Here is a 27,587-nt window from a genome sequence, read left to right as displayed (position 1 = left end):
GTCATGTGTAAGGCAATTGCCCTACCTTTTATACTCTCTCTTCAGCCTTCTCCCTTTTATTTATTTCTCTAAATATTTGTTATCTGTCTCTGCCACAGGCTCTATCTGAAGCCTTTCAAATAAACATTAAAAAATTTCATAGTTTTGTTAGAGCCATATGTAGGGGGTATACATGGGTTACTCCTGGTTCAGTGCACATGGGTTACTCCTTGCTGTGCTTAAGGGGACCATGCTGTGGTGGAAATCAAAGTTGAGATTCTTGCTTGCATAGCATATGTACCCATCCTCCTACTGAGCCATTTCTTTTCTTTTTGTTGTTGTTGTTGTTTGTTTGTTTGTTTTTGGATCACACTCAGCAGTGCTCAGGGGTTACTCCTGCATCTGCACTGAGAAATCACTCCTGGCTGGCTTGGGGGACCATATGGGTGCCGTAATTTGAACTACCATTTATCCTGGGTTGGCTGAGTGCAAGACAAACACCCTAAAACTGTGTTATCTTCCCATTACCCCCACTGAGCCATTTCTTCAGCCCCTCTTGTAAACTTTTTACAACGTTTGGGCCCCAACGCAGGGGTTTTTCCTGGTTCTGTATCCAAGAGTAAGACCTGGGGCCAAAGCGATAGCACAGTAGTAGCACACAGTAACTACCTGGAATGGATCCCCATATGATCCCCTGAGCCTGCCAGGAGAAGTTTCTGAGCGTTGCCAAGTGTGGCCCAAACCCCCCCCCCAAAAAAAAAAAAGTTATCTCAGATATTGGCAGTTGCCTTCCTTTTCCACACAGAGACAAAAACATCTGTGTTTTAATATATTTCAGATTCAGAACCTATAGCCGAAGCTAACGAATCCCTTTCAAATCAGGAGGTGTACGAAGTCTCATCTGAGAGGGATCTACTCTTAGAAAGACTGAGAAAGGATGATTCCTGGGACTCCAGGCTGATAGAAACCTGGGCATGTGAAGGCACTTTAGAAAGGCAGCAAATAAATCCAGGCAAAGATTTCAGGCATGTCATCAACAAATACACGAGAAACCCCATGGAAAACCATAATGAAGAAATTGGAGAAAGCTCAAGTCCACGGAAGCGTCGGAAAACTTACTCCGGGAAAAAGCCTTGGCAGTGCCATGAGTGTGGGAAAGCCTTCAGTTACTATTCAGCCTTCATCCTGCATCGGCGGATTCACACTGGCGAGAAGCCCTATGCATGTCCAGCCTGTGGGAAGGCTTTCAGCCGCAGCTCCTCACTTCTGCAGCATCAGAGGATTCACACCGGCGAGAAGCCCTATAAGTGTACTGAGTGTGGGAAAGCCTTCAGCCACCGGTCGGCTCTGGGCCAGCACCAGCTCCTCCATTCTGGCGAGAAGCCCTATGAGTGTCTGGAATGCGGCAAAGCCTTCCACCAAAGCACGTGCCTCCGGCAGCACTACCGAACGCACAGCAGAGAGAAACCTTATGAATGCAAGGAATGCGGAAAACCGTTCCGTGGTATGGCCTCTCTTCTCAGACACCAGAGGGTTCACACCCGGCAGAAACCCTATGGTTGCAGGGAATGCGGAAAGGCCTTTAGCAACCGGCCAGGCCTTACCCAGCATCAGAGGACTCATACAGGTGAGAAACCCTATGAGTGCAGAGAGTGTGGGAGAGCATTCACCTACTTCTCTGCTCTGATTCAGCATCAAGGAACCCACACCGGAGAGAAACCCTACAAATGCAGTGACTGTGGGAAGGCCTTTGGTGACCGCTCAGCCCTCGTGAGACACCAGAGGATCCATACTGGGGAGAAGCCGTACCAGTGCAGAGAATGTGAGAAAGCCTTCAGCCAGAGCTCGTCTCTCACCAAGCATCTGCGAACTCACACCGGGGAGAAGCCGTACCAGTGCTGTGTCTGCAGCAAAGCCTTTAGCCAGAGTTCATCTCTCATTCAGCACCAGAAAACCCACACTGAAGGAAAATCCTGCAAGTGTGAGAAGCGGAAGAGAGGTCGAGGGATGCGTTCAGCTGTTTATTCACACAAAGAAGTCCTCAGTGGCTAAAGTGAAGTTGGTTGGTACAGTGATTCTTACATCCAAGTGGTGTGCACTCACTCTATGGAGTGCATGGCAGATTGCAAAAATGCTGAGACTGTGTCTGTGTGGTCCCACACTAATGACCCTCCTTCTGGACATACTATGGGAAAGGACACGAGGTAAATGTGGAGTTACAAACTCAGAATAGTTGAAGGGATGGTGAAGAGCTTCTAAAGCAGCACAGAGAAATTTGAAATAGTAAAGACCCGAATGTCAGATAGTAGGAAAACTAATCAGAGCAGAATGAACATTACTTGAAGTAATTACTTAAGCACTTAAGGGTATTATCCCCCCATCCATTCTAAATAATAATTTTAAACTCAAGCTAAAGTGAGGGGGGGGGCAGAGAGATAGTACAGCAGGCAAGATACTTGCCTTGCATGCAGCCAATCCCACTTCTATCCTTGGCATCCTATATGGTCCCCTGAGCACCACCGAGAATAAGTCCTAAGTGCAGAGCCCAGACTAAGCCCTGAGCATCCTAAAGTGAAATTAGAATCCTAGACGGAAATCACCAGGAAATTGTCATTTTTGGGCCACACTTGGTGGTGATCAGGAGTTACTTCTGGCTGTGCACTCAGAAATTGCTCCTGGCAGGCTCAGGGACTATATAGGTTGCCGGGATTTGAAACGGAGTTGGCAGTGTGCAAGACAAATGCCCTACCCACTGTGCTATCATACCAGCCTCCTCACCAGGAAATTTTCTAGGGCAATGTAAAGTAGGAGAAATATCTTAGGCCATAAAATTCTCTTTTTCTATGTCCCTGACCTATACCTATCCACTTACACATTTGTAGGTGTTTAAATAAGCAGTTGGGGGGCTGAAATGATAGCACAGCAGTAAGGTGTTTGCCTTGCATGCAGCAGATCTGGAGCGGACCCAGGCATCCTATATGGTCCCCAGTCCCCTGAGCCTGCCTGGAGTGACTTTTTTTGTTTTTGTTTTTGTTTTTTTGGCCACACCCAGTGATGCTCGGGTTACTCCTGGCTATGCACTCAGAAATTGTTCTTGGCTGGGGGGACCATATGGGATACCCGGGATCAAACTGAGGTCCGTCCTGGGTCAGTCACGTGCAAGGCAAATGCCCTACCACTGCACTATTGCTCCAGCCCTGGAGTGACTTCTGAGCGCAGAGTCAGAAGTAACCCCGGAATGCTGCCGGTGTCTAATGAAAACCAGCATTTGTATCCCTGGGTGTATACAATAAAATGAGGGGCTGCAAGGACCCAGAGTGACAGCACAGCAGGGAGGACACTGACCTTGCACACAGCTGACTCGAGTTTGATCTCTGATACTTTAAAGTCCCCCTGAGCCTGCCAGGAGTGATCCGAGTGTAGAGCCAGAAGTAAGCCCTGAATACTGCTGGGTGTGTCCCCTCCCTCCAAAAACCAGTAACATAAAAAGGGAAAAAATGAGTAGACCTAATGAAAATTTAAAGCTTTGATAAACTTTGAAGAAAACAAATAGGCACCCCTCAACCCTTGAGAAAATATTTACATCTCATCTATTCAACAGTTATGTCCAGACTTGAAAAAGATCTTCTACAATTAAGCAACTGAAACTCTAGCACTCAAATCAAATGGGCTGAACATTCTGAAACATAAGAAAATAGACATTCAGTGGCTGTATAAGCACATGCAGACCAACATGTGGACGCTGAAGCCACACGGTGAAGGCTGGAGCTAAGGTTTTGTAATGATTTAAACACTGGGCAGGTTCCCAGATGTACAGTAGATGATGTATTCACACGAAGTTCTTGGGGATATAAAACAAACTGCGGTAGGCAGTATGCCCCCTCCCTGTAAGATGTCCAGATGCCGTTAGATCCCCAGAACCTGCAAATATGTTACATGCACTGACTGGAGGAACATTGTATATGCAAGTTAGGTTAAGCCTTGACCTGGGATTATCAGGAGGACCAAGTCCTATGGCATGGACCTTTAAAAACAGAGAATCTGTCTGGAGACAGACCTGAGGAATGAACTGAAAGAGAAATTCGGAGCACTAACAGGATTTGGAGTATCCCTATTGACTGGCCCTTGCAGGCATCCAGGGAGCTACAGCCCCTCCCCCTGCACTTTCTGCTCTGAGTTGAGATCCAGGATGCCTGAACCCCATAATGGCTAGGTCAACCTGGCACTAGCCTACAGAGCTGAGAGATAATAAAAGTGTTGTTTTTAAGTTGATAAATGTGTGAGACTTTATACCTTATTGGTTGTTGGTTAAAAGTATATTTCAGGGGCCAGGGTGATGATACAGGGGTTACATACTTGGATTGCACACAGCCAACCTAGGTTCCATTCCTGGCACCACATTTGGTCCCCTGAGCACCACCAGGAGTGAGCCCTCAGCCCAGGAATAGTTCTGAGCACAGTTGGGTGTGACCCAACAACCCCTACTCTCCACCCCACCAAAAAAATTTTCAATGTTGTAGTTTGAAATGGTTGCTAGCAAAGCTGCTATGAAAAGAAAGCAGTAGACAAGTTTTGTATAAACACCAGTTTTCATTTCTCAAGCGTTAGACTGCTGGGTGATCGTGAACCTTTAACACAATTATGCATATTTGTGTTATCTGTGTTTTACACATGTTTAGAACAAATTCACACTAGGGGCCGGAGCCATAGCAAAGCGGGTAGGGCGTTTGTCTTGTACATGGCCATCCTAAGTTCTACTCCCAGCATCCCTTATGTTCCCTGAGCCTGTCACGTGTGATTTCTGAGCACAGAGTCAGATGTAACCCCTGAGCACCACCAGGTGTGGTCCAAAAACCAAAAGAAAAAAACAAGTTCACACCCATATACTAACCAGTAATCATTTTTTTTTTGTTTTGTTTCTGTTTTTGAGGCCACATCCGTTTGATGCTCAGGGGTTACTCCTGGCTAAGCGCTCAGAAATTGCCCCTGGCTTGGGGGGACCATATGGGACGCCGGGGGATCGAACCTCGGTCCTTCCTTGGCTAGCGCTTGCAAGGCAGACACCTTACCTCTAGTGCCACCTTCCTGGCCCCACCAGTAATCATTTTAACATAGCATATTTGTAAACTTTTGCGGGGGGAGAGAGAGAGAAAGAGAGAGAGACAGAGAGAAACAGAGAGACAGAGAGAGAAGAAGAGAAGAGAAGAGATGAGATGAGAAAAGAAGAGAAGAGAAAGAGAGTGGCCACTACCAGCAGTGTTCAAGGGTTGTTTCTGTCTCTGCACTCAGGGATTACTGCTTAGATCAACTTTCTACTCAGAGAATGTCTGAAATCCTCTTACCTCTCTGAGTAGAAAGTTGGTCAAAGCAAAGACCGCCTTTCTTGGGGGCAGTGGCAAGTAGACAAGATAGGTTTTAGAAGTCTGTGGGGTGGCACTGGCTGTGATCCCACTTTCTGGAGGGGCTCACTGCACTGCTTTCCCTGTCTTGCACCAACAATTGAAGTGTGTGGAGTCTCTACTCACACAGAATCCCTGGGTGTTGTGGGTGATGCCCAAGGAGGATGACTAAACTGTGTCCCACCCCCCAAAAAAAGAATGGGGAGTGAGAACATGAGAAGCAAACATCTTAGAGGACCCTGAGATGGTACAGTGGGGAGGGCGTTTTCCTTGCATGCAGCTGACCCGGGTTCAATGTGGGCATACCAGATAGTTTCCCGAGCCCACCCAGAGTGACTGCTGAGTGTAGAGCCAGAATCTCTGAGCACCATCAGATGTGGCCCCAAATCAAAACCTAAAAGAAAAGGGCTTAGGTGGGGCTGGAGTGATAGCACAATGGTAGGGTGTTTGCCTTGCACACAGCCAACACAAGATGGATCCGGTTTGAAACCCGAAACCCGGGCGGTGGCACTGGAGGTAAGGTGCCTGCCTTGCCTGCGCTAGCCTAGGACGGACCGCGGTTCGATCCCCCGGCGTCCCATATGGTCCCCCAAGAAGCTAGGAGCAACTTCTGAGCGCATAGCCAGGAGTAACCCCTGAGCGGCACAGGGTGTGGCCCAAAAACCAAAAAAAAAAAAAAAAAAAAGAAAAGAAACCCGAAACCCGGCATCCCATATGGTCCCTGGTCCCCCAAGCCTGCTAGGAGTGACTTCTGAGCGCAGAGCCAGCAGTAACCCTTGAGCAACCCCCCACCAAAAAGGAAGGGAAAGAAGGAAGGAAGGAAGGAAGGAAGGAAGGAAGGAAGGAAGGAAGGAAGGAAGGAAGGAAGGAAGGAAGGAAGGAAGGAAGGAAGGAAGGAAGGAAAAGAAAGAAAAAGTGTTGGTAGGTGCGGTCTGACAGAAGCAAGCCCTGCACTGGGCGCATGGGTAGGGCTTCTCGCGGTGTACACGGACCCGTGCTTGACCAGGGCTCCACTGGCTGAAGTGCTTCCCGCATGTCGGGCAGGTAAACGGCTTCTCCCAGGTGTGCAGCACCTGCTGGTGCTGGGCGAGGTCCGTGTGCTGCCGAAAGCCCTTGCTATACTCCTGGCAGGTGAAAGGCTTGCCCCTCTGCCCTCCAAGAGGAGGTTATTAATAACAACACGACTGGTTATTAACATTAATAATGTTAATTATAAAAATACTACTAATATAACCACAACATAATTATTACATACAATATGACATAATATATTATGTAAAATATAATATAGTTATTAATGCAATACAATTAATTACAAAGTAATTATCAGACACAACATAATTGATTACAATGTAATTATTTTATAATATGATATAATATAGTTATTAATGAAATTAAATATAGTCATTAATGATATTAATAATCGCTGGCGAGATTATTTAGTGTGGGACCTTCAGTGGCTAGCGAAGCCTCCTGGAGACCAGTAAGACCAACTCAGCTGCACCACCAGTTCCCGAAGCGGCAGATGCTGGGAACGCCTCTTGCCCTTCTGCATTCTGATAGGCTTATGGGATCGAGGCTAAGAAAGACGCGGGCCTATTGGCCAGAACTCTTGGGACCCGCGCGATGCTTTCTGGGAGTTGTAGTTTCTGGGCCCGCCTTTGGGCACACGGCGTTGGTAAGATGTGTTTGGCAACAGAATTAGGCGAGGAACTAAAATTCAGGTGAAGCCTCCCAAAAGTCCAAAATCACCGGGCACGCAAACCGATACAAACCTACTTCAACCTGGGGTGGTGGGAGCCCGACTTGATCGACCAATCAGACGTGAGCTACTGTTTGTTGCCTTAGCAATTGCTCAACTCCAATGGCTTTTCCTGCTTTATTCTAGGAAAAGGAAGTAGTTTGGAATAGTCAGAGAGATCAGAGGTGGGGTGGGGTGGTACAGGATTAAGAGCAGTTTTCTGCATTTCTTTTTTTCTGTTTTTGGGGCCACACCCGGCGGCGCTCAGGGGTTACTCCTGGCTGTCTGCTCAAAATAGCTCCTGGCAGGCACGGGGAACCATATGGGACGCCGGGATTCGAACCAACCACCTTAGGTCCTGGATCGGCTGCTTGCAAGGCAAATACCGCTGTGCTATCTCTCCGGCTCCAGTGGATTTTTATTTATTTATTTATTTATTTATTTATTTATTTATTTATTTATTTATTTATTTATTTATTTATTTATTTATTTTTGGCAGTTCTGCATTTTAATTTGTTCTGGTGACAAGGCTGCTGCGGCTTCCATCAGACGGAAAGTGGGACTGTCAAGGCCCGGCACTTCATATCCCCGCCTATTGGATCCCAGCATGGGCCCGGCGCGCTAGCTCACTGCTGATTGGCTCCTAGCCTCATGGGGGGGGGGTGGGATCACGGGAGGTGGAACCATCTTGTATATCTCCCCTCCTATTGGCTGCTTGGCTCTCCATCTTCCTGTCGATTGGCTTCTCAGTATCTGGGGGCGGGGCTTAGGCTGGTCTTTCCTGCCCGCGGCGAGGCGAGGACCTCCGGGATTCCTAGAGAGAACTCGGAAGAGCTCTCGGAGGCTGGACTGGGAGATCTCGCCTTTGCTTACTTCCGGCGGCGAAGTGCAGCCCAGTGTCGGCTTAGTGTTTTCCCTATTTTTTAAGAGGAAATTCACCTTCCTCGAGCTGACTGCAGGTTGGAAGGCGCCCCCCGCCGGGACTCTGGGTTCTGGAAAAGAGGGGAACCCCGCGTGGTCCGCCTGCGGACTCGTCCCAGCCCCTTCACCTTGAGCGGGCAGGTCTCCTAAGGAGTCGGCGTCAGGGGCCCGGTTTGCCCTTGTCGCCCTGTGTCTGTGTCCCGGACCGATGAAGCCACCCGCTGACTCGCCACGAATGACAGGCTCGAATGACAGGACGGACCGCGACCATTTTGCTGACCCCCGTTGTATCTTGAATGTGGCTGACAGTCGAGAGAGGGAGCGGCTGCGTCTGGAGTCTTTAGTAAGTCTATTTATTTGGTTTTTAGGTCGCACCCAGAAACGCTCAGGGTGAATCGCTCCCGGCAGGCTCGGGGACCATATGGGATGCCGGGATTCGAACCACCGACCTTCTGCATGCATAAACGCCTTACCTCCATGCTATTTCTCCGGCCCCTTATTTATTTATTTACTTATTTATTTATTTATTTATTTTTTGTTTTTGGGCCACACCCGGCAGTTGCCAGGATTTACTCCTGGCTCTGCGCTCAGAGATCGCTCCTGGCAGGCTCGGGGGACCATATGGGATGCCGGGATTCGAACCACTGTCCATCCTGGGTCCGCTGTTTGCAAGGCAAACGCCCTACCGCTGTGCTGTCTCTCCAGCCCAAGTCTCCTTATTATTGACTGATCATGTGAATATCTTGTTATTTACACCGGTGTTAAGCTAGGCCTGCTGTCTTGGTTTTTGGGTCACACCCGGCAGCTCCCAGGAGTGACTTCTGACTCTATGCCCAAAAATCGCTCCTGGCAGGCTCCGGGGACCATATGGGATGCCGGGATTTGAAACACCGACCTTCTGCATGCCAGACAAACGCCTTACCTCCATGCTATCTCTCCGTCCCCCAGGCCTGCTGTCTTAACTTTTAGGTTCTTCGTGCCTTTTGATACAGATGTTGGAAGCATCGCTTCAGTAATCATTAGTAGAGTCATGATTGCTTGGTCCACATCTTTTTTTTTTTGGGTGGTGGTGGTGCTCAGAGGTTACTTCTGGCTCTGTGTTCAGGTAAATTACTCTTGGTGGGACTGAGGAGGACTATGTATGTATGTATGGTGCCGGGTATCGCTGCATGTAACGCATGCACTTGGCTCTCTGTTCTATTTCTCCCACCTTGAGGTCCATATTTTCAAGAAAAATACCGCTTTGGGTCGTCTTTTCTTTTCTTTTCTTTTCTTTTTTTGGTTTTTGGGTCACACCCGGCAGTGCTCAGGGGTTACTCCTGGCTGTCTGCTTAGAAATAGCTCCTGGCAGGCACGGGGGACCATGTGGGACACTGGGATTCGAACCAATCACCTTTGGTCCTGGATCGGCTGCTTGCAAGGCAAACGCCGCTGTGCTATCTCTCCAGGCCTGTCTTTATTTTCAATGAACTCTTTGTCATCTCTTTGCTGATCATGATGCCCCTGTGTCTGTAGGTCCTGGGCTCATGAAAGGGGCCCATCCTGAGAATCTTCAGAACTGAAAGCCAATTGGATTTTGCTCTTGGACCCATCTGCTCTGTACTGGAATGATAATGACTGAATCTGGGGCAGAAGCAGACCTGAGCCCTGCGGCCAAGATTTCCTCCGAGCAGGAGGACCTTCTCATCGTGAAGGTGGAGGAGGAGGACTGCACGTGGATGCAGGAGTACCCCCCGCCAGCCCTTGAGATGTTTTACCAGCGCTTCAAGGACTTCCAGTACCATGAGGCGCCAGGGCCCCGTGAGGCACTGAGCCAGCTGCGTGTGCTCTGCTGTGAATGGCTGCGGCCTGAGATCCACACCAAGGAGCAGATCCTGGAGCTGCTGGTACTTGAGCAGTTCCTGAGCATTCTGCCTAGAGAGTTTCAGGCCTGGGTAAGAGACCATCACCCAGAAAGTGGGGAAGAGGCTGTGGCCGTGATGGAAAGTCTCCAGAGAGAAATGGAAAATCGCGGGCCGCAGGTGAGTGGGAGAGAAGGAGCAGGGAGCATTGGGAGGAGCAGGGAGTGTGCCCTTCTGCTTCTTTCCTGATGGAATTTGCTCCACTCTGGCCATCACCTGCCCCTCCAGCAGAAAGAATGAATTAGCTTGTTAACTTGGGTTAGGCAATGTGTGATTTACTTTGTGCTCTTGTTTGTATTTGGGGGTCATACCTTATGGTATTCAGGGATCATTCCTGGTGGTACTTGGAGGAATCTCTCCAGTACTGAGGATCAGAAAGGGGCCAGGTACATGCCAGACAAGAGGCCTCCCTGCTGTATTATCTCTCCAGTATGATTTTACTTAGTTTTAAAATGACTGTCTCTGCTGGCGGCGAAGTGTGATAGAGTGATAGCAGAGTGAAGAAGGTGCTTGCCTTGCATACAGCTGACTTAGGTTTCATCCCTGGGACCTTGTATGGCCCTCCAAGCATTACGAGGAGTGATCCCTGAATGCAGAGTCATCTGAGCACCACCATTGTGATCCAAAAGTTCTTAAAAAGCTGATAAATAGGGGCCAGAATGATAGCACAGTGGGTAGGGTATTTGCCTTGCATGTGGCCAACTTGGTTTGATCCCTGGCACCCCATATGGTCCCCTAAGCCTGCCAGGAGTGATATTTTTCCTAAAATGTAAATTTATTTATTTTTGGGTCACACCCAGCAGCACTCAGAGGTTATTTCTGGCTCTACGCTCAGAAATCACTCCTGGCAGGCTCGGGGGACTATATGTGATGCTGGTAATAGAATCTGGGTCCCTCCAGGATTGGCTGTATTCAAGGCTGTGATATTGCTCAGGTCCCCAGGAGTGATTCCTGAGCATAGAGCCAGGAGTAACCCCTGAGCACTGCTGGGTATGGCCTAACTCCTCTTCCCCATAAGAAAAAGGCTCTGATATAAATAAGGATGCTACTTGTTTTTCTGACTATATGGCAGTTTCAAAGATACCTAAGAAAGGGCCGGAATGTCACAGTGTTTTTTTTTTTTTTGTTTTTTTTTGTTTTTGCCTTGCATGCATCTAAACCAGGACGTTTGAATCTTCAAATCCTAGCAAAGCAAAAAAAAAAAAAGACCAAAAAACAAAACAAAACAAAAAAGATATCCAAGGTTATAATTGAAAGATTCCCTCCTTTGGCTCCCCAGCCTTCTAGTCTTCCTCTCCATAGCTAACCACTGTGGACTGCTACTTCTGTATTCGTGGAGGAATTATTCATGTTCATCTTCTGTACCTACCAGCCTCTGTGATGGGGGCAGACATGAGGAAAAAGAAATGGTTTAAAATCAGCGAGCATTTCCACCTCTTGCTTGCTTTTTGCTTCTATTTTGGTTTGTTCAGGACAGTGTAAATGGAACTATTTTGCTCTCTGAAACTGCTTTCAGTTCCATTGTTGGTTTGTAGCCCATCTTGTTCATTAGATTATTCTAAATTTTTACTTCAGTGCACTTGGCTGCCTTAGATATTATTCATGTGGCACAAATCTGAGAAGGCCTGCTGTTGGCTCAGGCTGGGGGTATCTGAGCTCTTCTGATGATATCGAACCAGTTTCTGTTCTGTAGCAATATTGATAAGAAAATTTTGACACGAGGCTATGAAACTTCCTGATTATTGCTAGCATGAAAGATACAATATTTCATTTCTGTTCTATTTTGGGGGGTAGGCCATACCTGGTGATGCTCAGGGATCAGTCCTGCCAGTGGTCAGGGGATCCCAGATTAGCTGTGTACAAGGCAAATGCCTTGTTCACCTTACACTAGTTCCTGCACCTGACTATTCTTATATACGTTTTTCTGATTGGGTTGGCCATTATTTATTGCAAGGAGCTGTGCATACCCTCCTTTTTTTGTTTATTTTTGGCAACATCTGGTAGTGCTCACTAGTTACTCCTGGCTCTGCACTCAGAAATTACTTCTAGCAGGTTCAGGGGATCATGGGATACTGGGGATCGAGTTGGAGTCAGCTCTGTTAAAGGAAAGCACCCTACTTACTGTACTATCACTCCAGCTCCCCTCTCTCATTTTTTTCTTTTTCTTTTTTTGTATTTCAGCCACACCTAGTGACGCTCAAGGGTTACTCCTGGCTATGCTCAGAAATTGCTCCTGGCTTGGGGGACCATATGGGACACTGGGGGATTGAATTGTGGTCTGTCCTAGGCTAGCACATACAAGGCAGACAGACACCTTACCCTCTGTGCCACCACTCAGGCCCTCCTCTCTCTCATTTTTTTATCTTCTTGCCCTTCAAAATATCACTCAACTTAGAAGCTCACTGTTTTTTTTTCTCTCTCATTTTTATGCACTTACATTTTTCTTCTGGGAAAAATAGACACTGTCTTTGTCATACTGAGTTGCAAATATTTTTCCATTTCTTTGCTTGTCTTTGAACAGAGTGAAGATGTTTTATGTTTATGTTTATTAGCTTTATGATTTTTGTTTTTGTTTTTGGGCCACACCCGGCGGTGCTCAGGGGTTACTCCTGGCTGTCTGCTCAGAAATAGCTCCTGGCAGGCTCGGGGGACCATATGGGATGCTGGGATTTGAACCACCATCCTTCTGCATGCAAGGCAAATACCTTACCTTCCTGCTATCTCTCCAGTCCAAGATGATATTATTATTATTATTATTATTATTATTATTATTATTATTTTTGGTTTTTGGGCCACACCTGGCGGTGCTCAGGGGTTACTCCTGGCTGTCTGCTCAGAAATAGTTCCTGGCAGGCACGGGGGACCATATGGGACACCGGGATTCGAACCAACCACCTTTGGTCCTGGATCGGGTGCTTGCAAGGCAAACGCCGCTGTGCTATCTCTCTGGGCCCAGCTTTATGATTTTTGTTTTTGGATTTTGGGCCATACCTGGCAGTGGTCAGGTTTATCTCCTTTCTCTGCACTCAGGGATCGCTGATGGTAGAATTCAGGGGATCATATAAGGTGCTGGAGATGACCCACGTCAGCCATGAGCAAGGCAAGCATCCTCCCCACTGAACTATCTCTTTGGCCCTGAAGCTTCCTGTAGGTGAGGGAGACAGAATGCTGTTTTTTGGGCTGGGCGGGGCTGGGCAGCCCAAAAAGGAGCTTTTATAGGATGCTCAGTGCTCTGTGCTTCCTTGGGGGCCTTCTGTCTCCCAGCTGTCCTCCCTTACTGCCCTCATTTCCTAGTAGTTGTGCCTTTGAGCCTTCTCGGGATTTCTTCTGCTCCCTGGTCCTCTGGCATAGTCCTGTTGGGGGGGGGGGGGTTATAGGCATGCCCTCTGGACCTAATTTGCATCATCATCACTCTGTTCTGAGCAGATGCCAGTATACCTCTACTTCCCTCAATTGCACATGGTCACTATCACACTTGCCATGCTCAGAGCAAGGACCTGCTTAGCTTGCACAACCCAGAACAGGCAGATGCAGAACAATTGTGTCCCGAGATTTGGGGTGTCCTGGCTGGAAGACATTCTGGCTTTTGTGGGTGTGAGGTTGAGTGTATCCTGCCTTGCCCTGGTCACCTGGGGAACTGAGCAGGACTTCCTGTGGCCTCTGTGACTTTCCCAAACTCCTTCTCTGGCTGTGTGTGGCCTAAGCTGCACCTGATCTAATGAGGTCTCACTCGCTGTGCCCTGTCTTCTTTAGTCTTTTCCTTGTATTGTTTGGGGGTGGCCCAGGGAGCCCTGGAGCTACTTCCAGAGGATAATTGACCTACCATTTGGACTTAAGGGCTTAGTAGGGGGCTGCAGGACCTCACCTGGCAGTATTTGGGGAGGGGCTGCTGGAAGATGCAGGCATTTAGCCCTAGGAGCATCTCCTTGGTCCTCGATTTTTTCTGATGCATAGTACAGTTTGACATGCGGTGGGAGAAGCATCTAGGCTCTTGGGCTTCTGCCGCCAGTGGCTAGGAGATGCGTGAGGAGCGGAGAGTGTTGCGGCCTGTCTGCCGTCTGCTCACTGCTGTGCTTGTGGTTGGTAGGTCGTGGCGTGTCCTGAAGCTCTTCCCGAGAGCCTGGTGCCCACTGGAGCTGGGCAGGAGCCCTTTGGTCACCGGCTCCTGCCCGGGGACCCCCAGCCTGAACCTGAGTCACAGAAGCCTCATCTTCTGGAGGAAAATGGTGAGGATCTGAGTCAGGGGACCCCATGGTGAGCTGCACGGTGAGGGGCCTGCAGGTCTGTCGCTGCAGCCTGTGGGACTGGGCTGGGCCAGATATGACATGAATGCTGGGTGCCAAGAGTGAGGCAAAGGCCAAGGGTTTTGCCAAGGGCCAGAAGGGACTGTAGTGTCTGTGCTGAGATTCTGTCACTGCGGCTTGGGGACTGTGCTGAGCCATGTTGGGAGGGACTCATGTCTTCATGCTCAGGGATTGCAGTGTTTGGGGATCATGCATAGCTGGGGATTAGACCTAGGTTGGCTGTATTACAGCTCTTGAGCTCTCCAGCCCACAGAAGTCTTTTTGTTTTGTGGCCACACCCAGCAGTGCTTAGGCTTACTCCTAGCTTTGTGCTCAAGGATTACTCCTGGACGGGTTTGGGGTCCTTAAGTGGTACCAGAGACTAAATGGGCTTGGCATATTATAAGGCAAGGGTCTTATCCCTGCATTGCCTTTCTAGCCCCAGAAGTCATTTTGGGGTGTACATGTGTGTATACTGGGGATGGAACCCAAGGGAAACCTTCCTCTTTGCAGAAACTTTTTTTTTTTTTTTGCTTTTGTTTTGTTTTGTTTTTGGGCCACAACTGGTGGCGCTCAGGGGTTGCTCCTGGCTATGTGCTCAGAAATCACTCCTGGCTTGGGGGACCTTATGGGATGCCTGGGATCGAACACAGGTCTGTCCTGGTCAGCCACATGCAAGGCAAATACCTACCGCTGTGCTATCTCTCCGGCCTCCCTCTTTGCAGAAACTTAATTTTTTTATTTTCTGTTTTGTGTATGTTTTATTGGGGGGGGTGTATAACCAGCAGTGCTTAGGGCTTACTCCTGGCTTTGCACTTAGAGATCACTCCTGGCGGTGTGATCTATATAGTGTGGGACTATATAGTGTGCTAGGGGTAAAACCCAGGTTGGCTACGTGCAAGGCAAATGTTCTCTGCCCACTGTGATGTTGCTCTGGCCACCTCTCTTCTTCAATGATGGTATAGGGGCTTCTCATGCACATTCTTCTCTTTGCTCTGCTAGTGGTTCTCTGGCAGCTGTGACAGTTGTGCCTCCTTGAAGCTGGTGCAGGCCTCTGAGCAGTGTACTGAGTCCTGTTCAAATCCACAACATGGCAGTGATTTCACTCTTTCTTGTTGTTTGTGTTGGGGACCACACCGGACTGTGCTCCTGGCCCTGTGCTCAGGGATCAGTCCTGGTGGACTCTGGGACCATGCATGGTGCCAAGGATTGAATCCAAGTCAGCCACATGCAAGGCAAGCAGCCTGTCTGCTGGACTATCTCCCTGGCTGCAGTAATGATCCTGAGTACTTTGTCCATTTTATTACTGTTGGGTTTTGTGTTTGTATGGTAATTAATTAGTAAATAATATTGAATAAGAGTGAAATTATCCTAGGATGGTAAATAGAAATACCTCAACATAAAGGAAAAATAAGTTCATTCAGATCACAAACCATCTGCTAGATTTGTAGAAGGGTTTAATGGAACCATAGAGAAGTTACAAGATAGAATGAATTTTATTCTAGTCTTTGCTGTTCTTTTTTGTGTGTGTTTGGATTGGGGCCACATCTAGTAGTGCTCTGAGGCTGCTTCTAGCTAGAAACTTGGGGATCCCTCTCAGAGGTGTTTGAAGGACCATGTGCTTCTGGAATCAAAGCCAGGGTTCACATGCAAAGCATGTTTTCTAGCCTTTTGAGCCATGTCCCAGTCCTCTTGCACATGTATAGACTGCCCTATACATATTTAAATTATACTGAAGTACTCTTTTTATTCTTTTTTTTTTTGTGAGGGGGTTGGGCCACACCTGGTGATGCTCAGGGGTTACTCCTGGCTATGCACTCAGAAATCGCTCCTGGCTTTGGGGACCATATGGGACGCCAGAAGATCTAACCGTGGTCCGTCCTGGGTCAGCCACATGCAAGCAAACATCCTATCTCTGCGCCACTGCTTCGGCCCCCTCTTTTTATTCTTTTTTTTGGTTTTTGGGTCACATCCAGCAGCGCTCAGGGGTTACTCCTGGCTCTATGCTCAGAAATCACTTCTGGCAGGCTCAGAGGACCATATGGGATGTGGGATGCCGGGATTTGAACCACTGACATTCTGCATGCAAGGCAAACGCCTTACTTCCCTGCTATCTCTTCGGACCCCTTTTTTTTTTTTTTTTTTGTGGTTTTTGGGTCACACCCGGCAGTGCTCAGGGGTTATTCCTGGCTCCAGGCTCAGAAATTGCTCCTGGCAGGCACGGGAGGACCATATATGGGACGCCGGGATTCGAACCGATGACCTCCTGCATGAGAGGCAAACGCCTTACCTCCATGCTATCTCTCCGGCCCCTCGGACCCCTTTTTATTCTTAAAAAGACCTTAAAAGAATATACAATTCCAGCCCTTAAAAATAGTTAAGGCAGGGGCTAGAGTGATGGCATAGCTGGTAAGTTCTTTCATTATGCCGACCTGGGTTCAATCCCCAGCACCCTATATGGTCCCCAGAGCCTAGCAGGAATGATTTCTGAGTCACAGAGCCAGGAGTAACTCTTTAGCACTGCCAGGTATGGCCCAGAAACAAATAAACAAATAGATAGAATATTAAAAAAAAAAGTTAAGGCAGGGCCAGAACAATAGTTCAGTGTGGGGGGCTCTTGCCTTGCACACAGCTGGCTGGATTCAATTCTTGGAATCCCACAGGGTCTCCAGCCTGCCAGGAGTGATTGTACAGCTGGGTGTGGCCCACTCCCATCCCCCCAAATATGTTTGGCATTGGGCTTAAGGGATTGTACCCATATGGTCCCCTGAGACTGCCAGGAGCAACTTCTGAACACAGAGCCAGGAATAACTCCTGAGCATCACCAAGTGTGATCCAAAAACAAAAACAAAACAAAAAGAGAGAGAGAGAGAGAGAGAGAGAGAGAGAGAGAGAGAGAGAGAGAGAGAGAGAGAGAGAGAGAGAGAGAGAGAGAGAGAGAGAGACTGTACCTCGAATAGGATGCTTTCCTTATAATAGCCAAATTAGTTCACTTTCCTGTGCTGCACATAGTCCTCATGCCCACCGTGAGTGATTCCTGAGCAGAGCTAGGTCTGTAACCTAGCCCCAGAAGTAAACCTGGGGCTACTTCTGACTGGGTTCTTGGTGGTCATTTTTAGTAGTGCTCGAGATTGTCTGTTGCTGACATCCTGCATGCCAGGCCTGCTCTCTCTGCCCATTGTGCTTTCTGGCCCTATTTTTCCTCCTCTTGTATGTTCCAGCTCTGTCACTCCTAGTCTTTGGGAAGACAAATGCACACACCCCTTTACTCACAAGGTCTAGACTGCCAGGCTCATAGACACATTCCTGATGCACAGTGACTCATGGATGGAGAAGGAAGTGACAGCTTAGGGTCAAATGTCACAGCCATTTGGGCTTTGGTCTCACCAGAAAGCCCTACAATTGCTACCTCCGCCCCTACTTCCATGAGTGAGTTCTAATGAAAGGCTTGCCCTTTCCTGTCCTGAACGTAGGGATTCTCTCCATGCTGTGCCCAAAGGAAGGTGCTCTTATCTGCATTCCCCACTGGACTGGTCAGAGATGTTCCCCTACTTTGCTCTATGACCCAGAGTAGCTGTGACAACATCTTCATTGACAGACAGGAACTCCCTGAAGTGGTTCCTTGAAGGAGAATAAGAGGGAACAGTGGCGGCATGTTGGAAGCGTGATTGGGGGACCCCAGACATCCTGACCTGGAATCTCCTCCTTTCCCTTCAACCAGCATAAGTGAGCTGGAGATGGCCGGGACTCTTGGGGGTGGGGAGGCAGCTTTCTGGGGTGCATGGAGCTTTGGTTATTCTTCTGGGTGACCAGAATGGTCCTGACAGAGGGAAGCCACCCCCTCATTGCGCACGGTTGAGCTTGGGAAGGGAAAGTGAGTCAGGGTTTTAGAGGGCCCAGGATAGAGGGGGACCCCTAGAGCTAAGCAGCAGAGTTGGGCACCATTGTGCAGGCAGGAGCGGAAGCAGAGGTGGCCCAGGCAACATCACTGATACCCCTTTTCCTCCTCCCTCAGCCCTTCCTGCTCTTCGCAGCCCACCTGTCCCCCCAACGGACCACCCTGAGCTGACAGCCTCTCTCCTCTCCATGGGGCCACAGGTGAGGCGCTGTCTGGGCCTTAGGACCCCATCTGCTCTTGGACGAGCCATACCCTGAGTGCCTTTCCTGCCCCTGTTTCTTCCCTTGGGGCTCCCAGTTCTTTCCTTGCTCCTCCCGGGAGGGCAGTGGCAGGAGCAGGCATTGAGCAGAAATCTCATGTTACAGAAGTTGGTGAAGATCGAAGATGTGGCTGATGTAGCTGTGTCCTTCATCCTGGAGGAGTGGGGCCATTTGGACCAGTCCCAGAAGGCCCTCCCTAAGGGTGACAGGAAGGAGAATTATGGGGGTGTGACTCCCCTGGGTAAGAATGATTTTGTCTGCATGGGTCAGGGCATCTTCATTTTCTTATCACCTTAAGAATCTTTAGCATATCCTATAAATCATGTATGTATATTTTAATTGCTATGACTTTGCTATTTTCTTTCTATAAAAGAGTAAATCAACTTTCTTTCCCTTTTTTGCATTTTGATTTGGTTTGGGGTGGTCACAACCAGCAGTGTTGGGGGTCAATCACTCCTGGTGATTCTTGGGGGTTGTTCATGGCATTGTGAAGTTTAGCAGGGGGAACTCTGTGGGGCTGGGGCTCAAACCCGAAGCCCCATGTGAAAAGCATGTGCCCAGCCCTTTCAGCATTACCTCCTTGGTCCTAAAGGTCTCTGTTGAGGAGACCTCCTCAGCTTTCTTGAATTTCACCTTGAAAAGACCTTGATTGGGCCCAGAGAGATAGCACAGCGGCGTTTGCCTTGCAAGCAGCCGATCCAGGACCAAAGGTGGTTGGTTGGAATCCCGGTGTCCTACCAGGAGCTATTTCTGAGCAGACAGCCAGGAGTAAACCCTGAGCACCGCCAGGTGTGACCCAAAAAACAAACAAACAAACAAACAAAAAAGACCTTGATTAAGTCTGATGATCTGTGATGGGTATTTGCAGTCCAGCAAGTGCTGTCTTCACTGCTTTAAAATAGAAGTACTTAGAACTGACCTGATTTTCTTTTATCAGGTCTGTGGTAGTTCTCAGTCTCCTCTGTCCCCTTGACATACTGAATAACTCCAGCTGACCGTTTTCTGTTGTGACAGTGTCTCACTTTGCTGCCAGCTATCATCTCAGAAGTGGTGGTGGCCATGCCTGGCTCGTGGTCCTTTTCCTTTCCTAGTGCACGGGTGACTGGCTGGCCTCTGTCATCACCTCCATATTAAAGAGTCTGTGTCTTTTCTTTGTTCTGGTAACATTTGTATTTTACTTGTCCTATCACTTCTTATTTTGGGGCCATGCCCAGAGGCGCTTAGGGGTTACTCCTGGCTCCTGGCTTGGGGGACTATATGGAATACCAGGGATTGAACACAGGTCAGTCATGTGCAAAACAAATGCCCTATTCACTGTGCTATACTCTGACCTGTCCTATCACTTTTGGACTTCTGTGTCCCCAAATGAGGTTTTGGCCCTATTTCCAATTTATGATCTGGGAACTGACACTGGATTGTGCTGTCAGAGCAAGTACAAGTCTCAGTTTTGGGCAAGCCTTTTGGAGCTTTGGGACCTTTCATGCCTTTTGAATGTGTCTATTTATTTATTTATTTATTTATTTATTTATTTATTTATTTATTTATTTATTTATTTGTGTGTTTGGTTTTGGGGCCATATGTGACAGTGCTCAGGGCTTACTCTGGCTCTGTGCTCTGGAATCACTCCTGGCAGGGGACTGTCTGGGATGCAAGGGACTGAACTTCGTCTGGCCACGTGCAGAGCAAGCGCCCTCTCTCCTGTACTATTGCTGTACTACCAGCCCTTGAGGGTGCCCCTTTAGAAGGGTCACTGTGTATCAGGCACACAACTGGAACCCACACATATATGTGCAGATCTCTGCACATATGTACTCTGCCTTTGTACATGTGTGGCTCTGTAAGCCATTTCTTGCCACTTTCACTGGTGGGCTCTTGATGAAATACACTGAGGATTCCAAATATCTTTCAGCATTATCCGAAGGCTTTTTTTTTTTACTTACAGACTACTAATTAGAAAGTCTTAAAGTTGGGGCCGGGCGGTGGCGCTAAAGGTAAGGTGCCTGCCTAGCCTGCGCTAGCCTTGGACGGACCGCGGTTCGATCCCCCGGTGTCCCATATGGTCCCCCAAGCCAGGAGCAACTTCTGAGCGCATAGCCAGGAGTAACCCCTGAGCGTTAGCGGGTGTGGCCCAAAAACCAAAAAAAAAAAAAAAAAAAAAAAAAAAGAAAGTCTTAAAGCTAGAGATGTGGCTCAGTGGTGTGGAGGAGGACCTGGGTTCAATTTCTGGCACTGGCAAAACAACAGCAGCAGCAGCAACAACAAAATAGCTGGGGGACTGAGAGCTAGTATAGGGCTAAGTGCTTGCCTTGTGTGCCCTGGACCCTGGTTCCATCCTCAGCACTACATATGGGAACATGGTCTCCTGAGAGGTCCCTGAGCACAGAGTCAGGAATAAATCCTCATTACCTCTGGGAGTGGTCCAGACCTCACACTCAGTCCCCCAAAAGTGTAAGACTGACTTTTGTTTTTCAAAGTTTCCTTTTATTATTTTTTTCTGTTATGTTTGTATAGAATTTATTTTCCTATGGTTTATTTTGTGTTTGGAATTTGGGGGGAAAGAGTGCTAGGCTACACTGGAGTATGATCAGGGCTTACTCCTTGCTTTATGCTCCAGGATCATTCCTGGCAATGCTTAGGGAACCATGTTTGGTGTTGATCGAATCTGAGTCGGCTGTGATAAGGCAAATGACTCCCCACTCTCCTATCCCCCTGGCTCCTCCTATAGTTTGTTGATCCATGCCTGTTCTCTGCTTCGTATGTATCAGGATCTTAGTGGTGGTTTTTTTCAGCTCTTGGAATTATTTTGGGGAAGGATAGAGGTGGGTGGAGTTAGGAATATTTTGGCTACACCCAGCAGTGACTCACATGCTGCTGTTTTCAAATTCACTGATGGGGTTTAGAAACTGTGGTGGACCTCAAATGTGGCTTCTGAGTAAAGGAATGGGGAAGCCAGCTCAGGTGGAAACAGTCCCAGACAGGCATGAGTGAGACTGAAGAGCCTGGTTTGCAGCAGTGGGGTGTTATGTCCCTTGCTGGCACCTGACTAGACAGCCAGGGATGGCAAGGTTCACAGATTTCAGTCAGAGTAGTGTTCATACCTCCATTCAGGAAGGGATGAGGGCCCGCTGTGGTCTGTCAGGTCTGAGACCCCGAACAGCTGCCTCCATTGTTGGCACTGGAGTCTGACTTGTCTCAGAGTCACCTCCACTTAAAACACTCATGAGCTGGGGCCAGAGCAATAGCACTGTGGCAGGGCACTTGTCTTGCATGCGGCTGACCCAGGATGGACCTGGGTTCGATCCCGGTGTTCCATATGGTTCTTCAAGCCAAGAGCGATTTCTGAGTGCATAGGCAGGAGTAACCCCTGAGCATCACTGGGTGTGGCCCAAAAACCAAAAGAAAAAAAATTATGAGCTTATTATTTTACTTTTTGAATGGGAGAGAATTCTAATATGAATAAATATGAATCTAATTTGATGTGAATAAGAAAGGGAAATATGGTGATTACTAGGATTTCTTCCCAAGTCAGAGGAATGAGGGAAACAGGTCAAAAGGCTGGAGCCATGGGGAGGACACTAGCTAATCTGGTTTTGATTCCCAGCATTTCATATGGTCCCAAAGCATGCCAGGAGTGATTCCTGAGTGCCAAGTCAAGCCCTGCTGGGTCAGATCCAAAAGCAAAAAATCAGTTTATTTATTTTTTTTGAATCAGTACATTTTTTTTGTTTTGTATTTGTTTCTACCATTAACATATATGTGGAGTTTGGAGAGATGGTTCACGAGGGAAGGTGCTTACCTTGCATGCAGCTACCCCAAGTTTGGATTCCTGGTATTACCTGTGTTACCCTAAGCACTACCAGGAGTGATCCCTAGTTATAGGGGTTAAGGTGCTTGTCTGGTATGAAGCTGATCCAAATTTGTTCTCTGGGACTCCCAGTCCACTGAGCACTGCCAGGTACAACCTCTGAGCACAGACCCAGAAGTAGTCTCTGCCTGGTGTGGCCCAACCCCTAACTTCCCCCAAATCAACATATGTATGTACAAAGTAAAGTTCACTCCAAGTCAGTTCTTTATGTCATTTCACAGAACCTTTTACTGATAACTCCTCGATCCTTCTATTTCTTTTTTAGTGACCACTAATTGCTCTGACAGTCTAAATACTTTTGGGGCCAGAGGAGTTAGTGATGCTCAAGGGCTATTCCTGGGTCTGTGCTGAAAAGTCACTCAATGAGGGTGCTGGGAGTCCTTCTGGGGTGCCAGGGACTAGGTTTAGTTGCTTGCACGGCAATCACCTCACCCCTTATACTGTCTCCAGTCTTCACAGTCTAAATGTTTTACTCATCATCATTCATTTGGCTTATGTCTACTACATTATGAGTGAAATCATACGATGCTCTTTCGCTGTGTGCCTTATTCACTAAGCATTGTGCTCTGCAGTTGCCTCCAGACTGTTGCAAATAACATCATTTCATGTCTTTTTTTGCAGGGGCCGGGGAGCTGCCAGGCAATGCTTAGGGGGCTCCAGGGCCATTCTAGCTGTATTCAGCCCAGCTGTACCAACCAGATAGGTCAGCCGTTGATGCTTAACAGGTTTCACCAGGGCCACACCCAGCCATGTTTGGGGTGCCATCAGTGTAGTAATTGAGCTTGGGGGTACTTACATGGCAGACATGCGAGTCAGCTTTTGGAGTTCTCTCTGCCTCTGGCAGTTCATTTGAAAGAGATGAATTGCATTTCTTTATTATGTAGGAAGTTTGCAAAGGCCTTGGTGTTTCTCTAGCTTTAAACTATTCTTAACAAAGAACAGTTGGGTCGGAGAGATAGCACGGGCATTTGCCTTTCATGTGGCTGATCCAGGATGGACCCCGGTGTCCCATATGGTCCCCCGAGCCAGGAGCGATTTCTGAGCACATAGCCAGGAGTAACCCCTGAGCATCACAGGGTGTGGCCTGAAAAGCAAAAAAAAAAAAAAAAAAAAAAAAAGAATAGTCCCTATTTCCTGCTAACTCTGAAGATGTGTCTCTATAAGCCATATTAGGCTTTGTGTGGTTTAAAGTGCAAATAGTTTACAGTTTCTGAAACTAGTAATTTCCTTCAGGACTAGCCCCTGATTACAAAGAATATCTTTAGTCTGTTTTCCCTTAGTTGGTGCTAAACTCAGATTGTTTGAGGAATTGGAAAAACCAAAAAAGTATTCTTTCTTCTTCAGACAAGACTGAATGAGTTGTACAATCCAGTATCATAACTTATTAGGGAACATGAATACAGCACAGGGATTTTCAGACAGTATCTTGGTGTCTGGGCCTTCCCTACATGTCTTACTGCCACAACAATCTGTCCCACCCCGTCATGCTTTCCCAGTGTATGTCCATCTCACTGGGTTAGCATGTGGCCCTCCCTCGCTCTCTTCTCTGGAACCCAGTACTAGTGCTTTCTTGTTCTTCTTCTCTTCCAGACTGTCGGTCCACCAGCGATGACCCTGGGAAGCCGGTTTTGGAGCACTCGGACTCCTCTTGGCTGACCTCCAGAAGCCCGGAACGAAATGGGCCCCAGAGCCAGGAGCTGGGAGAAGTTATTGGCCTGCATGGTCTGGTAGATGCGTGGCAGGGCCACTCGCCTGTAGGGAAGTTGAGGCAGGACTCACCCCAGAAGAGAGACCTTGGGGCCGCCCAGGATGTGACCCGAAAGCACCCCCCAAATGGTGAGCGAGGCCACAGGTGCAGTGACTGTGGCAAGTTCTTCCTGCAAGCCTCCAACTTCATCCAGCACCGGAGGATCCACACGGGCGAGAAGCCCTTCCAGTGCACCGAGTGTGGCAAGAGCTACAACCAGCGCGTGCACCTGACGCAGCACCAGCGCGTGCACACGGGCGAGAAGCCCTACGCGTGCCAGGTGTGCGGGAAGGCCTTCCGCGTCAGCTCCCACCTGGTGCAGCACCACAGCGTGCACAGCGGCGAGCGGCCCCACGGCTGCAGCCAGTGCGGGAAGCGCTTCGGCCGCCACTCACACCTCATCGAGCATCTCAAGCGCCACTTCCGAGAGAAGTCCCAGAAGTGTACGTGGGCCGGGGGCCGGGCGAGGAGTCCAGCCGTGTCCTCCCACCTCACTGGGCTGGGCAGTGCCTGGGTGGCATCTCTGCTCTCCCCAGTCCCCCACTTCCCTATCTTCCAGCAGCTCCCTCACATGTCACCCCACATTTCCCAATGGTACTGCTCTGGCTCCCTGAATGGCAGGCATTGGCCCATTTTTAAAGAGGATGTGGCTTTTTTCCCTCCTCCCTTTTCTCCCAATCTAGGTATTTTACTTATGGGAGAAAGAGGAACACACCCAGTGGTGCTTAGGACTGACTTCTGGCTCTGCACTTAGGGCATTCCTATGGGATCCTGGGGATCCAACCCAGGTCAGCCGCATGCCAAGAAAGTTCCCTACTTACTATCTGGCTCTATTTCTCTTATTTGAAGGGATACAGAGCAGAGGTTTAGGAGATGTTGGTAGATTATAAACCTACTCATGATTTGGGGTTGTTATTTTCAGTGAAATGAACAGATTAAATATGAAAAAATCAAACAAACTGGCAAAATCCAGTAAATGTAACGCCTAGACTGGGCGAAAACTAGTGTTTGTCAGTAGGAAAAGGGGTGAGTGGGAGGTAAGGGGGTAGAAGGTCTCCCTGTTTGTTTTTTGGGCCACACCTAGAGGTGCTTAGGGGTTACTTCTGGCTCTGTGCTCAGAACTCACTCCTGTCCGTACTCAGGGCTGGACATTGTATTGCATTCTGCCCCTATATCCTGTCTGCTTAACTCATGTTAAGTTTTCCTCATCTTTTTTTTTTTTTTTTTTTTTTTTTTTGGGCCACACCCGGCATTGTCAGAAATAGCTCCTGGCAGGCATGGGGGATCATATGGGACACCGGGATTCGAACCAATCACCTTAGGTCCTGGATCGGCTGCTTGCAAGGCAAACACTGCTGTGCTATCTCTCCGGGCCCAAGTTTTCCTCATCTTATTTGATATTCCTTTTCTTTCCTTTATCATGAAAGTGGCTTTTGTTTGTGTAGTTTTTTGTTTGTGTTTTTGGGTCACACTGGTGGTGCTCAGTCACATGTGATGCTGGTGCTTGAAACCAAGGTCAGCTGAGTGCAAGGAAAGTGCCTTTCCCATTGTATTATCTCTCTGGCCCCTATAATGAAAGTGGTTTTCAATACCTGGCAGTGCTCAGGATTCACTCCCAGAAGTGCTGGAAGATGCTATGTGGTAATGGGAATCAAATCTAAGCCTCCTACGTTTCCATAGGCCTCCAGCCTGTTGTGTTTCCGACTGTTATGCAAACACGTGTTCATCTTTTACCCCTGAGTATGGAATCCTGGGATCTCCCAGAAGCTGCTCTCATGGAGTCCTTTTGCTCCTGGGGACCTCTCCCTGCTCCCTGTGACCCAGTTCCAGCATGTCATCATGCCCCCCATCCACCACTCAAATTTTTCTCCTGTAAGAACTGATGACATTTGTGTTTCCTTTCACTCTTTCAGGCAATGACCAAAGAAGTAAGAACCCAAAGTTGACTATGAAGAAGAAACTTCCCGAAGCAGACACTGAACTGTCAGAAAGAATCCAGAGAAATGTTTCTCCAGGCCAGGAGCTTGGAGAAGGTCCTAACCACCAAGGTAAGCTGGACTGCAAGCAGGGGACGCCCACGGAGGAGAGTTTGGCACAGCCCCCTTCCAAGAGGGTCAGCTTCCGAGAGGTCGCCTATGCCCACAAAAAGTCCTCAGCAGGCGAGAGACCGCACAAGTGTAGTGAGTGCGGGAAGAGCTTTATCCAGAGCGCACATCTGGTGCAGCACCAGCGCATCCACACAGGTGAGAAGCCTTTCCGGTGTGAGCAGTGCGGCAAGAGCTACAACCAGCGGGTGCACCTTACCCAGCACCAGCGCGTGCACACGGGCGAGAAGCCCTACTCGTGCCCCGTATGCGGGAAGGCCTTCAGGGTGAGGTCGCACCTGGTGCAGCACCAGAGTGTGCACAGCGGCGATCGGCCCTTCAAGTGCAGCGAGTGTGGCAAGGGCTTCGGGCGACGCTCGCACCTGGCTGGGCATCTCCGGCTGCACTCGAGGGAGAAGGCCCACCAGTGCCCCCAGTGTGGCGAGATCTTCTTCCAGTATGTCAGCCTGCTGGAGCACCAGGTGCTGCACACGGGCCCAGAGCGGCACAGCCTGGGGGACAGAGCCTATGGCTGGAACCTTACAGTAGTGGAGGACAAGAAGGTGGAGCTTCCGCTGCAGCCATCCACGGCTGACGATCCCAAACTCCTCCCGCACTACCAGCCTCACAGCCCCAAGACAGCCTCTTCTGGTGATCTCTGTGCTGAGGGCGTGGGCGAGTGTGCCCACATGAAACTATCCCCCAAAACCTATTCCAGTGACAAATCCCACAACTGTAATGAATGTAGCCGGGACTTCGCCTTGAAGTCACACCTTCATCAACACCAGCAAGTCCACACTGGGGAGAAGCCGTTTCAATGCAAGGAGTGCGGCCTGAGCTTCAGTTGGAGCTGTAGCCTCTTCAGACACCTGCGCAGCCATGAGCGGACAGAGCCCTTCAATCCCTGAGAGCAGTCTTCCCACAGGTACCCCTGCTCTGGCCTGGCTGGGTGCTGGCCCATGGTGACATGAAAATCCTTTTGTTGGGTTCAGCCTTTAGGAACAACACTGCTGTCATCTAGCCACTGTCCTGTTAAGAAGCACGTTGCCAGTCTCTCTGCGCTTAGTATACTGAGAGCAGTGGATGTGAAGATGTGGCTGTGGATGTAGGATGTGGTGGGGAGAATTGGAGGGTTTGTGGCTGGTGGGCACCTCAGAACGTTGATGTGGGGCAGGACTTACAAACACAGTAGGAATCAGCTTGTTTTGTAGTTTCTGCCTTGTGAGGTGGATGGCTCATGTGTTCAGGGAGGAGCATCGGAGGAGAACGAGCTCTTCAGTCTGAGAGCTGTTTGGTACCTGAGTAACAAGCACTTTCTAGAATCAACTGTCCCAGCCTCTAGAATGCTCTGGTCTTGGTGCCCATCTTGAGTATTAAATCCTTTGAAAAGAAGCTCTCTTAAAGTCCTTGTATTTGGGGGAGCTGGGGTTGAGAAATGGGTCAAGTGTCTGTTCTTGCTGCCTTATTCAGTCTAGCTTCTCCTGGAGAAGTCTGACCTTGCTTTGGGTT

General features: G+C 48.8%; 2 protein-coding genes across 2 annotated transcripts; both read left to right on the top strand.

Annotated features, from left to right (window-relative positions):
* Nucleotides 1–1,098: 1,098 nt before the first annotated feature.
* LOC126029967 (zinc finger protein 135-like) lies at nt 1,099–2,040 on the top strand (the record flags this gene model as incomplete). Its single annotated transcript, XM_049788188.1, has 1 exon — nt 1,099–2,040. A coding segment is annotated over one exon (933 nt), but the record flags the coding sequence as incomplete, so codon positions are not given.
* A 6,003-nt stretch (nt 2,041–8,043) lies between these two features.
* ZKSCAN5 (zinc finger with KRAB and SCAN domains 5) lies at nt 8,044–27,470 on the top strand. The gene is made up of 7 exons (XM_049788579.1): nt 8,044–8,383; nt 9,556–10,061; nt 14,029–14,167; nt 18,240–18,322; nt 18,488–18,623; nt 23,838–24,437; nt 25,908–27,470. The coding sequence occupies exons 2-7, from the start codon at nt 9,648–9,650 to the stop codon at nt 26,984–26,986; spliced, it is 2,451 nt and encodes an 816-aa protein (XP_049644536.1). The 5' UTR covers nt 8,044–8,383; nt 9,556–9,647; the 3' UTR covers nt 26,987–27,470.
* Nucleotides 27,471–27,587: the final 117 nt, after the last annotated feature.

The sequence above is a fragment of the Suncus etruscus genome, chromosome 15 (assembly GCF_024139225.1).
Source record: "Suncus etruscus isolate mSunEtr1 chromosome 15, mSunEtr1.pri.cur, whole genome shotgun sequence".
Lineage (NCBI taxonomy): Eukaryota > Metazoa > Chordata > Mammalia > Eulipotyphla > Soricidae > Suncus > Suncus etruscus.
The sequence above is the reverse complement of the archived record's forward strand: the minus strand, read 5'-3'. Positions and strand labels throughout refer to the sequence as shown.

Excerpts from the sequence above, each read along its gene's own strand:
- ZKSCAN5 (XM_049788579.1), top strand. The coding sequence starts at position 9,648 with ATGATAATGACTGAATCTGGGGCAGAAGCAGACCTGAGCCCTGCGGCC. Across the intron at positions 18,624-23,837 it reads TGGGGGTGTGACTCCCCTGG|ACTGTCGGTCCACCAGCGAT; the intron begins GTAAGAATGATT and ends CTTCTCTTCCAG. Across the intron at positions 24,438-25,907 it reads CCGAGAGAAGTCCCAGAAGT|GCAATGACCAAAGAAGTAAG; the intron begins GTACGTGGGCCG and ends TCACTCTTTCAG.